This window comes from Entelurus aequoreus, linkage group LG14 (assembly GCF_033978785.1).
Source record: "Entelurus aequoreus isolate RoL-2023_Sb linkage group LG14, RoL_Eaeq_v1.1, whole genome shotgun sequence".
In the NCBI taxonomy this organism is placed as follows: domain Eukaryota; kingdom Metazoa; phylum Chordata; class Actinopteri; order Syngnathiformes; family Syngnathidae; genus Entelurus; species Entelurus aequoreus.
Window position 1 is genome coordinate 20,561,457 of NC_084744.1, and position 13,078 is coordinate 20,574,534.

General features: G+C 38.0%; 1 protein-coding gene across 9 annotated transcripts in view; it reads left to right on the plus strand.

The window, feature by feature from the left end:
- The window catches only part of LOC133664505 (muscleblind-like protein 2a), a 48,043-nt gene that overhangs the window by 28,003 nt on the left and 6,962 nt on the right, over positions 1-13,078 (plus strand). For 2 of the 9 annotated variants that reach the window (XM_062069179.1, XM_062069180.1), the window contains exons 3-7: positions 2,157-2,609; positions 3,591-3,836; positions 4,520-4,573; positions 4,873-5,029; positions 7,350-7,385. In XM_062069179.1, coding sequence (XP_061925163.1) covers positions 2,157-2,609; positions 3,591-3,836; positions 4,520-4,573; positions 4,873-5,029; positions 7,350-7,385 — 946 coding nt within the window. Of the gene's footprint in view, positions 1-2,156; positions 2,610-3,590; positions 3,837-4,519; positions 4,574-4,872; positions 5,030-7,349; positions 7,386-8,268; positions 8,364-13,078 lie in introns of all 9 variants that reach the window. The other 7 variants (XM_062069185.1, XM_062069181.1, XM_062069187.1 and 4 more) reach the window with 7 other exon arrangements.

Sequence of the window (13,078 nt, forward strand, 5' to 3'; positions counted from 1 at the left end):
ACATCCACACAAAAATGTCCAAACGGAAGTTCGAAGACTGACTTAGCGTAAAGTTAGACGTTGTTGTCGGTAGTAATGTCAAAAGATTTAGGGTAGTTGACACTGGCCTGAAAAAGTAGTGCATTAATTAGTTTAAAATACCTTTTATTTTAAATTTCCCTCCTTACTTTTGCCAGTTTTCAACTCGTTTAGGTGCGCAACCAGCTTTATTGCTTCTGACAGGTGATTTAGATGCACATGTCATTTTTTTTTTTTTTTAAATAAAGCATTGAGGAACATTTTTATGAGCTGTGTTTCAAATGTATTATAGCCAATAGTACATAAATAATAGACTACATATGGTATATCCATTCATACAATATATTACATACATTTGTTTTCATGTAACACACAAAAAAAAAACAACATTATTTTGAAGGTGTGACGGTAGTAATCTTGCCTTGGCGTTGCGCCACGATCGATGTTGGGGAAACCCTGGACTTATTTCCCGAGTTCGTAAAAAATAACAAAAACGAAAAAGTATTTCGTAATAATGAAAAATATTGATCTAATCACTGTGGTATCGACCATATACTGATACTATACTTACTTTTGATATTTCTTTCAATACGCCCACATCTATTTACATTCAAGAGCTCTAGCTTAGTAGTTAGCATGGCTTATTGTATCCTCCTCCGGTGTGTAGTGTAGCATGGTTTTCTGTTCTTTGTCCTCAAGTAATAATCATACTTGTAAGAAAACAGTTTATTTGTCGCCAAGGATTGAGGAACATTTAGTCAGCCTGCTAGTGAGGACGCTACAGTGCGTTAAAGATGCATTGATTCTCTTGTCAAATTTGCGGGGCACACCGACACAGCTATAATGTGTCATCAACATCCATTATCACAATACATAACACTAGTGTTAAAAGCAGTCTATCGTCAACCAAATTGATATCGTATATAGTCTATATCTTGCAACCTTAGTATATATTCATGTTCTGTAGTGTTTATTTTGTTATCCACATTTTTGGGCCACTCGTATATTACTGTATTTTCTGGACTATAGAGCACACCGGACAGTAAGCCACAGATATACTATATATGTTGTGTAACGAGTTATTTACACAGAAATATTTTGTAAATGTTTATTTAAATACTTAAATTGTTTCCAAATGGTGTCTGTAACACGGCAGTAAAATGGTTGATCTAACAACAGAAGTCACTGCAGCTGCGGAAGCTAACTCTCCAATCAGGTAAACATACTCAATAAGTCCACAGTGACGTTTTAATGAATTTAGGGAGAAGTTTGTGAAACGGAAATAATACACAAATAATGCCTTTAATAATATTAACACGTACACTCATAAACGTGTTAGCATATTAGCTCATTTTAACGTCAGCTTCATTACATTATGATAGCACAGACAAATATGCATGAAAACACTCCTACAAACATCACATATGGGACAGTTTGGTAACTGAATTGTTTTAGTCAAATTTTAAAACTTACAAACGTTCCTTGGAGTGATGAATGAAGAATCCTTTTGAGCAGAAACACAATGAACTGTTTTTACTTTTGGTTTGAGGCAAAAGAGGAAGTACATTTTCAACTCGCAGCCTCTGCAGTCAGCGAACTCGTCCAAAAGATGGCGCCTTAGCACAAATAATAACACACCATTCCAGTCCTGTGCTTGGGTTTAATGTAAACTATTGACCACAAAACATTATGGCAATTAGCGGAAACAAATCCATAAATTAGCCGCACCGTTTTATAAGCCGCAGGGTCCAAAATTTAGGAAAAAAGTAGCGGTTTACAGTCCGGAATTTACCGTACTTATGTGTTAAGTAATATATACCGCATAACTTGACTGTATGTATTATCCTAAACTGCAGTTGCCTCAATCTAAAAGTCAGTTTCAGTTCTAGTTCATTCTTCACTGTTCGGAAAACAATCATTTCCCTGCATTGTGTGAAGCATGAGCCAGCACTAGAGGGAACTAGCTAGCTACCACGTCACTGTGGTTCGCACACTGATGACACCACCGCCACTGTGGAGGAGTGTGGTGATGATCCTAGAGAATTGATTATTCGGATGATGAAACCTTGCTCGAGAACGTCTGTGCTGAGAGACATTTCATTAAACAATGTACTTTCTTTCCCGTTTTCTGAACGCAGGGCCGATGCTCTAGAGAAAACTGCAAGTACCTTCATCCGCCTTCGCACTTAAAGACTCAGTTAGAAATAAACGGGCGCAACAATTTGATCCAGCAGAAGACAGCGGCTGCAGTGCTTGCCCAGCAGATGCAGCTGATGATCCCGACAGCCGGTCTACAGACTGTGGTAAGTACTCTACATGGTTCCTGTGGAGGAAGAACATTTCCACCTTGTGTTTGTCTTCTCACTTCACAAACAACATTTCCTCCTACACAGGGTCTTGGCACAAATTCTGGTCTGGGCTACGGTTCATACTTAACACCCCTGAGCCACGGCATGAGCCTGGTTCCCACAGACATCCTCCCCAGCAACCAGGTTCTTGTTCAAGGGAACTCTCCTGTCACAGTTCAGGGTTCGCCTTCTTCTTCCTCCTCTTCCCCCTCACAGAAGCTCCAGCGTTCTGACAAACTGGAGGTACAGCAGAGCAGGACACATTGACATCTAATTAATTCATTTGTATTTTAAAGCAATGTTTCCATAGAAAAAAAGGGAAAATCCAAATAATCCATCCAAAGTTCAAATTGGCCTTTAAAAAACTATTACTGTATTTTCAGGGCTATTTAAGCCGCACCCACCAAATCTTAGAAGAAAAAATATTTTTTACATATATATTAGACCAAACGGACTATAAACCCCAGATATAAACCAGTACGAAAGATTTTGTAAATGTTTATTTACATGTCACACGGCAGTAAAACGGCTGATCAATCATTACAGAAGTCATCGTTATGGACCCACAAGCTGCGGAAGCTAGCTCTCCAATCCGCTAAACAGAATCAATAACTCCACGGTGACGTTTTGGTGAATTTAGGAAACTGAAATAATACAAAAAGAATAACAAATTATAAAAAATACTAACACAGACTCTTGTAAACGTGTTAGCAATGTAAATGCCAATGATGCTAGCTTCCATACATTATATGCATTAAAACACTCCTACAGACATAACACATGGGACGGTTTAGTAAGTGTGAATTGTTTTAGGTATATTGTAAAACTTAAAAACGTTGCTTAGAGTGATAAATGAAGACTCCTTTCGAGCAAAAACCAGGTACGGACCATAGCATGGGTTACCTGTACTGTTGCACTTCTAGTAAACACAATTATATATATGAACAAAATGACAGTTGTCAGCTGTTGCAATATACTGCAGTAGGGATGCGGTACTCGGTATATATGCACGGGACAATCCGCTTTTTTAATTTTTTTTAATCGTGATATTAATCGAGATCGGATGATATGAAAAATTAATCGTGATCATTTTTTTTTTTGCCATATCGCCCAGCGCTATCTCAAATTTGGATTTCGAAATTTCACTGTATGTCTATGTACGCAATACATAGACATAAATGGTCTCATTTTATGGCGCACACCTTAATGCTTTCTTAATTGCAGGTGTGCCGTGAGTTCCAGCGAGGAACCTGCGCCCGAGGGGAGACAGATTGCCGCTTCGCCCACCCCAGCGACAGCCCAATGATTGACACCATCGACAACACTGTCACTGTTTGCATGGACTACATCAAGAGCCGCTGCACCCGGGACAAGTGCAAGTATTTCCACCCGCCCGCGCACTTGCAGGCCAAAATTAAGTCCAGTCAACATCAGAGTGCCATGGCGGCCCAGGCCACAGCTGCAGCCGTGGTAAGACACCCGTATCCTTCCTTATCCATGACTACTGATTGATGAGTTTATTTCACTCATGTTTAATGATAGCTATTATTTATATTAATCTGTAAACTAAATGTAGGATCTAATTAAAATTGTTGAAGTAAACTGTGATCTTTGTTATGTGTGATGTTCTCCATAGATCACCTGTGTATAACTCAAACCATTTTTACATGTCACTTGTGTTATAGTTTTACTGCATGGCTCTTTATAAGGATAACTTCCTGTATGTTTTCTTAACCAAACAAATATGACACATATGCTCCATTGTTTCCTTTGTTATAACACAGCTAGGTATATTATTTGTTGTGCCATGATGTTTAAAATAACATTTGTGTAACCTTAGTTTTTCATCACATTTCCCACTACATAATATTAATCCGTATGCGTAAATAATTTTATTAAAAGCTGCAAACAGTGTTGAGAACTCTAGAAGCTACTGATTAATTGCACATGTTATATTCAATAATGGAACATTCTGATTTCTGTGCATGACAATTGTGTTTTATGTGGTATACTACATTCAGCTTATTTTTGTTTTCCCCTTCTCATCTATGCACAACGCTGTCCCCCATGATGCACCTCTGCTTGCTGTATGTTAATACGCTTGAACCCCATTGGCCCACTGCCATCATGTGCTCGCTGTCCGCTCTTAAAAGACTCAGTCGACTGCCAAAGCAATGAAGCGACCCCTCGAGGCAACTGTAGACCTGGTATTTTCACCTTTTGCTTTGCATGTAGCTAGTTAATGATACTGTAATAACGTTTCGTTCTGTCATTGTGAGCTTCCTGTAGTTCTCATTTGTGTCACAATGGGATCTTAAAATTTAACGTGATACAATATTTCCATTCGTATTTGTATCCTGAAACCATGAGTGCATGTTGTGTAATTAACAGTCACATTTGTTGTCTAGTTGTTTTCTTTGACTATTCTTTTATTTAAATTACACACCATATATTAAGAACATGGCCTTAAATAAGTCTTGTTTGTTTCCTCCCACAACCCTGTCAGGGCTTCCCCCACAGCATCCTGCAACCTCTACCAAAGAGACAAGCTCTGGACAAAAGCAACTGGGCAAGCGCACTGCTCAGTCCCAGTTTGTTGCACTACCAGCAGGCTCTGGCCAACACACAACTGCAGCAGCAAACGGCCGCATTCTACCCTGCAGGTAAATTGTTATTTACAATATGCTGTGGATGCCAAGACTTTCCTCGATTATAATCAACCACTAGTTTACCATTGGTACAATTGTGTTTGGTCAGGTGTGAACAGGTGTGGGATTTGAGTGTGGACCTAAACTACTTGTCCAAGACTATCTGTAAGAGTTAATCTTGGTACACTTCCAAACAAGCTCTCCGTGGTGAGAACAATCTGACCTCGATCAGAACCAACTTGCAAATAAACCGAGCAGGTTTGACAACAAAGAGCTTGATGTGCTTAAATGTTTGCGTGTACTAAAACACATGCAAACACGCATAGTTGATCTGCTAAGCTTGTGTACTAAGGATTGCATCTCTTAAATGATCAAATTAGCGAGTGCAATCCATTAAGCATACAGAATATACAGTATGCTGATTTCAGAGCACCCACAATACTGGAAGGAGGAGGTGAAAATATGATTATTTAGCGGCCACAATGTGAATTATCGAGCCGGAAACTGTTTTGCGTCTATATTTAGCACATTACAAATTTACATGCAAACTAACACTTACGCACAAATGTCAGTCATTTTGAGGAGGCGATCTCTGCAATGATAGATGATGAAAGGAGAATCCTCCGTCCGTGTGCGGACTTTGACCTGTTATAGATCAAAATATTAGACATATCGTCAGTTCAGCAATGCCATTTTATAACTGCTGGATGATTTAAGGGGCTGATTAAAATTAATTCAATTGATTTGTGTTGGTGTCTGATAGCATTTTGTTTTAATGCTGTTAGTTTTTTTCATAGGAGATATATTAATAATATAGGAGCTATGCTATTAATATATCTCTTATGGTATATCCCTATGAAAGAACTTCTTGCAACATGCATTTTCTCGGCTGAATCATTCCAGTTGCACCATCACAACACCCTGGCCCCTCCCAGAGCGCACCTTTGGTGTGCCAAAAATATGTTCTTTTGTCTAGATTGCGCTTCTAGAAAGGTTGGTACAAATTATAGTTGTGCGCTGCATTTTCCACAACATAACAAAACACGACAGGTTGGAGCATATGATGTAATGGGTCTGCAGTAAAAGAGTACGGCCAGTATAAACGCAAAATCCTCATTTAAATAGGGCAGTCTGCACCACTTTTGCACTTCTTATCAATTGTACACGCAGTCTTAGTTGATCACCGGCACCCACTAATGTTACGCACATTTATAGCTTGTACACTCTATTAGCAGGTGATATTTAGATAATAGTAGATCAGGGCGAAAGTACATTATGGTGACATAACTACATATAGTAAACAGGTTTCCTACGTATGCCATTAACATGAAGCCATCTCTATTTTTGCTATAGCCTGTGAGATTATTAGGTAATAAAGTTGTCAACTAAATACAATTTTGCTTTTTGTCGGTTTATCCAGCCTGCTTCACTCACTATTTCATGTAATCAACATTCTTCTTAACATTAATTAATGGTTTGTTTTGCTTCATTTATTGTAAAAATTAATTTTTGGTACCTTTGTATGTCAATGGATGCCTTGATTTGCTGCCTGCAAAACAAGTTTATTTGTGGGTATAATAAAGTAAATTACCCTAAAACACTGTACTAGTACCCCCATTTGAGAATCAGCTATCTGTAACATTGATTATTAAACAGTTTCAAGTAAGCAGGAAGATCAGGTTTTTTGTTTTTTTAGAAAAAAAAAGAATAAATAAATTGTAACAGGAAGTGGCGGTAGCAAAATAAAGTTATTCTTGAGGTGGTACTTTATGTAAAATGTTGAGAATGGTCCAGAATGTGTAGAATTGATTGTTGAGGTAAAACAGATAGCACCAGCGTAGGCGCTGTTGATTTAGGCTTAACTACATCTACTTAAGAAGAACAATCTAACGTTTTGTTATTACTTATTAGACTTAGAAAGAACAACTTGACATTGTGTTGTTACTTATTATATTGTGCTCATACTGTAATGTCATGTCCATGTCGATGCCTTCCAATGACTTTGCCTCTCTACTACTACACAGGCCCAATGAAATGACTTTGCTCCTTGCTAATGAACTTAATCAACCATGAGTGCTCTTTACCATCATGACTTTGTTGTCTTGTAACAGATGCTGACATTCAGCAGCAGAATGAAGGCTGCTACCTAGCAACATTTTAGTTGGCATGGCAACCGCTTATTTGACCACTCTGCAGTATTTTGCTTTGCACGTTATTTGTCTTCACTCTGAGCCAGTAAAATCAAAAACAGATTGTTTGAATGTGTCTGCAATCTTTAGATTAGTTTCCTGGTATTAAGAGGCATTCATTTTCTGTTTCTTTTTATCACACACAGGTTCTGTTTTGTGTATGACTCCTGCAAATGGCATCGGTAAGTTCCTTACCTTGTCTCATAGTCTGTGATACACAGGTGAAGCTTTTGCACCATCACTGTGATCATTCCCGTCATACACGCAGTTGGAAAAAGTGATATTGCAATCCAGACGACACACACACATCACTTCATTTTATTTCAGTGTTGTGTTTACTGTTTTGTTTTGTAACATACATCCACTTGTTGTGATATGGCATTAATCTTGTATTAGATATTACCACAGCTTTGTAATGTATACTGTATAATTATACACTCACCAGCCACTTAATCAGTTACACCGACACAATGCAATGGCATAACATACAAGAGCTGTTTAAAACAAAAATAATGTAGTTTTCATTGACACTATCATAGAGGTCATTTCAGCTGTATTTGTATTGTATATAGTGCCTAACTGGCATCATGTGAATTAAGGCAGAAATATCAAAATAGTGATTTTAATTCAATCAAAATATAAACATTCAGTTTAGTTAAAATTGTTCATTAACATGTATTTACGTATTAAGTTAAATGAATGTCTACTTTTTCTGGTAACCAACATGCTTGATGAGTTTAGTAAGGAGACTTTACATATAAAGTTCAATGTATTACTTTGAAAAGCTGTGCTAATATTTAGTGGTGTTGCTGTACATGTCTTTGCTTCTGGGATGTCAAACGTCTTAACTGTACAAACTTCTTATTAGCCTTCCCTTTATATTTTCCCCTCTGCCTTGCTTCACTGCGTGATCTCATGCCAGCTGCGGGTCTATCTAACCCAGTAATGCATCGCCGCTAACATCATTTTGTATTAGCCTGGCAAGACACACAAACACATCGCTATGGTTACCATAATGCTCCACCTGCCTTTTCATTGCTTTCATGGTTCCCCTTCCTGAACAAGTCCCCATGATGTACAGTGCTACGCCTGCTAGTATCTCTGCAGCAACTTCTCCCGCCACAAGTGTCCCCTACGCAGCAACAGCACCAGCCAATCAGGTTTGCTCCTTTTATGTTTTTGTTTTTTTAAAGCTTTTAGTCGAGACAACCTTGTGCTCTTTAAATCCAAGGAGTCGCTTCGTGTCCCTGCTTGCATCGGCTGTCATTGAGCTTCATGTGCCTGTCGACCGGCTACTAGGACAGGCCACACTTGTAGATACACTTTCACATCTGCAAATACTTGTGTGTCAATGATTTTTGCATGCCCTTTTTGCTTTTCTCAATGTCTTTGTCATGACATACGCAAAATACAGTGTTTCCACAAATGTTTGCTCAGACAGGGAGTGGAACCTCCTAATTCGAACGTCCAAATGGTTGTACAATTTTTAAATATATGCAAGCGTCACACAACTCTAACGGATTACAGTAGTACCTCAACTTATACAGAGCTTTTAACTTAAAACACTTGTATCTCAAATCAACGTTGCATTCACACTCACTTTCTTGGAGAAACTAAGTTATGTCTATCTCCAGCAATATGCCTAATGCTAGCAAGTAAAACCGGTTGTGTGAGCGGATTTTACGGGGTTCACTGTGGCATGTGGCATGACAACGTCAACCATAACCGTTAACCAAGAGACAGCTCTTTTCTCAAAACACTCCTAAGTTAAACTAAGGTACCACTGTAGTCCCATAAGTGTGTCATTTTGCTTGTTTGGTCACTACAAAAAGATATGTTTGATGGAAATGAGGAAAATTGTGAGGAAATCGTCAAACAAGGAATGTCATTACAATATGGCTAAACCGACAATAAGTCGAGATGAGAATCGGAACGTCTTCTGCTAAATTATCTATGTTTAGTTTTAATGTGAAGACACTACTCTGAGGCACGCGCAATAATTGTCCCTGTTTGTAAAGTTTCGGTGATTACACTATTTATCTTTCTTTTTCTTTTCTTTTTTCGCGATTTGAGTTAAGATGAAAAGGCCTTGTATGAACTCGACTGACTGAACTGGCATTTGGAAACTTCTTTAAATGCTGCACCATGCATCCCCTCTAGGGATGTAAGGATAAACAGTACTAATGATAACCGCGGTAAAACTGATAACGGTTGTTATTACTATTTTATATTTTCAATTATCAAAAACTGGGATTGATAACTGCATTTTAATAAACTTGCGAAACTAAAAGGCGCCAGCTAACTATCCTAAATACTATCGTGAAAACAAAAGACATTGTCTTTCCCCGTTGAGGAATAACATACCCCAATCTAAACTACCGGTAGTATAAACACATTGCTGTCTGAACAACTAAGATATTCAATTGTGCACATTGAACCTACAAGCTGTGCTCTCTGAGCAGAGTGAAACAAACCAATATTTAAAACGACAAAAACTCAGCCATAAAACAAATAAAATACTAAGACTAAAACACTATCAGTGAAGCATAAAAAATACAAAACATGCAACATTTTTGTAACACTGTGTTTATCTATTTTATTTTAATTTACTTGGTCAAAATATTTTAGTGTGTGTATTACTTTTTACTTTTTAAACACATTCAACAATACAGCGATGATAATGATAACCGTGATATGAAATGTTCATATTGTTACATACTCAGTCACTGTTATTTTTATTTTACGACATCAAACTTAGTTTTACGCTTGGATGACCGTTTACATTACCTGTACTATATATAAAGGTATCCTAATTATGACAGTTTATCCCTGGAGCATAATTTTTCACTTTACAATGTTTCCTATTGAAACTTCTTAACATACAAACAATATGGAGTCGAGCAGGGTTCAAGGAACTATGTTCAACCTTAAAAGTTCCACATTAATTAGTAAAATAACAATATATCTAGGATCATATGAAGTCATTTTTTTAATGTAGTGATAAATGTGAAACAACTCAGCTAATAATCAATTTGACAACTTTTCGATTAAGTTATTTATATTCAAAATTGAGCTTCTCCATTTGCCACAAATGTTGTACACTTAGGGTGTCCACTGATATACTGCACTGTATAGTGTGTAGTGGTTGTCTACAACCATGCATTATGTATGTACCTCACAGAAGTGCCCACACCACACACATTGCTGCAAATATGTTATTATATCAACACTGAAGAAATTGCTGTTTGATACAATGTAAAGTAGCTGTGTGCAGCTTGTTGCTTAACAGTGTAAATTGATTGGCACCCCTTAAAGCAGGGGTGTCCAAACTTTTTCCACAAAGGGCCGCACACTGACGAGTCAAAGCATTCGGGGGCCGTTTTGATATTTTATTTTGTAAAAAAAAAAGAATCTAAAACAGACATAAATTTACAGACAAAACAATGTGTCTGCTTCGTATTAATTATTAGTATTAAAATAAGCTACCATAATTGCTTATTATTATGCTTACATTTTTACTGTTCTTTTTTTGTCTGATTTTATTTCGACAATATGCCGCGGGCCAAAAAAACTTGAGCTGCGAGCCGCAAATGGCCCCCGGGCCACACTTTGGACACCCATGCCCTAAAGTTACTCAACACAGCCATTAATGTAAAGTGAAAATGTAAAAAAATCTGGCCAATGTTTCAATATTTTCTTAGGCTACCATCATTTTTTAGAGCTGCCTTAATTCTCATGCGTATGGAGTGTTTAAAACCTCACAAGTTGTTACTGGAATTGTCTTCCACTCCTTCATGATGACATCACAGAGCTGGTGGATGTTGCACCCTGTGTTCCTCTACCTTATATTTGAGCATTCCCCAAAGATGCGCAATAGGGTTTAGGTCTAGAGACATGCTTTATCACTCATCACCTTTACCCTTGGCTTCTTTAGCAAGGCTTTTGTCAGTTGGAGGTGTGTTTGGGGTGGTTACAGTGTTGGAATACTGCGCTGCTGCCCAGTCGCTCTGCAGTGGTATGCAGTCCCTCCATTATTTTGCAGGCTTTTTTAAGTGATTGTTGCGGCCTAAAATGGCTGAATTCCCTGCATCTTTTTCAAAAAGTTGCTGCAACAGTTGCAACGTTTTGTTGATTATTTTATAACATTGAATCAACTTGGCAGCACAGTGGTACAGGGGTTAGTGGGTGTTCCTTGCAGTAAAAGGTCCTGGGTTCGATCCCCGGGCTCGGGGTCTTTCTGTGTGGAGTTTGCATGTTCTCCCCATGACTGTGGGTTCCTTCCGGGTACTCCGACTTCCTCCCACCTCCAAAGTCTAGATTAATAATTCATTTTGTACCACTTGTCCTTAATAATGTTGACAATAATAGAATGGAAAATCACACAATATGTTAATGCATACCTCAGCAGACTAATTAGGAGCTTTTGTTTGTTTACTTACTACTAAAAGACAAGTTGTCTTGTATGTTCAGTATTTTATTTAAGGACAAACTTGCAATAAGAAACATATGTTAGTGCGTATGAAGGTCCTGGGTTCGAACCTGGGCTCGGGATCTTTCTGTGTGGAGTTTGCATGTTCTCCCCGTGACTGCGTGGGTTCCCTCCGGGTACCCCCGGCTTCCTCCCACCTCCAAAGACATGCACCTGGGGATAGATTGATTGGCAACACTAAATTGGCCCTAGTGTGTGAATGTGAGTGTGAATGTTGTCTGTCTATCTGTGTTGGCCCTGCGATGAGGTGGCAACTTTTCCAGGGTGTACCCCGACTTCCACCTGAATGCAGCTGTAATAGGCTCCAGCAACCCCCGCGATCCCTAGAGGGACAAGCGGTAGAAAATGGATGGATTGACTCAACTTTTGGTTTCATGAATTTGTTGTCATTGTTTTTATAGTTCCTTTGTAATCTTAACCTCGAAAAGCACAAGAGTTCAACAAAAATTGGAAAACAAATAGTGAATTGATATTTTACTTGTTTTATACCACGCAAACCTAAAATAACACATTGGATGGCACTAAAAGCACATACTAAGTGTGCATTCTCAAATTACTTCACTGTTTTAATATTTTTAACTAAAGATGAATTATATCTTAAACATTGTTCTATTTTCCAACATATTTACCCTCACACGTTAAGAGCTTTTGTCAACTGTTGCCAGTGATATATAGCGGTCTTTTTGTTTGTAAACGAGAGACGCTGAGAGATTATCATCACACATCAACATCTCCGTCATGTAAATGCTGTGATTTTGCTATGTTGGCATTGCATATGAGAAATAAATATATAAATATTAAAATTGTACATGTAAACTAGAAAGCGAGGACGCCAGTCTGATGCTAAATGTTTATATACTGCTTTAGCACCGAAGACAGGAACTGGAAGTAGTTCTGAGAACAACAATTGTGCCGTTTGAGCAATAACAAGTTGATGTATTGTTACATGTTGCTTTTCCTGCCTCGTCTTCACAAGAAACAAACATAAGTTTTGATTAAACATGCGTGATTGGCCGAAATGCGCAGGGAAGTTGCGGGCGATAGACAAACTTGCGAGGTCACGCATCATTTTCGGGGACTACCGTAAAGTCCAGACTAGTGTTGTCCCGATACCAATATTTTGGTACCAGTACCAAAATTATTTTGATACTTTTTGGTACTTTTCTAAATAAAGGGGACCACAAAAAATTGCATTATTGGCTTTATTTTAACAAAAATCTTACGGTACATTAAACATATGTTTCTTATTGCAAGTTTGTCCTTAAATAAAATAGTAAACATACAAGACAACTTGTCTTTTATTAGCAAGTAAGCAAACAAAGGCTCCTAATTTAGCTGCTGACATATGCAGTTGGATTATTTTGTCAAAATTATTAAGGACAAGTG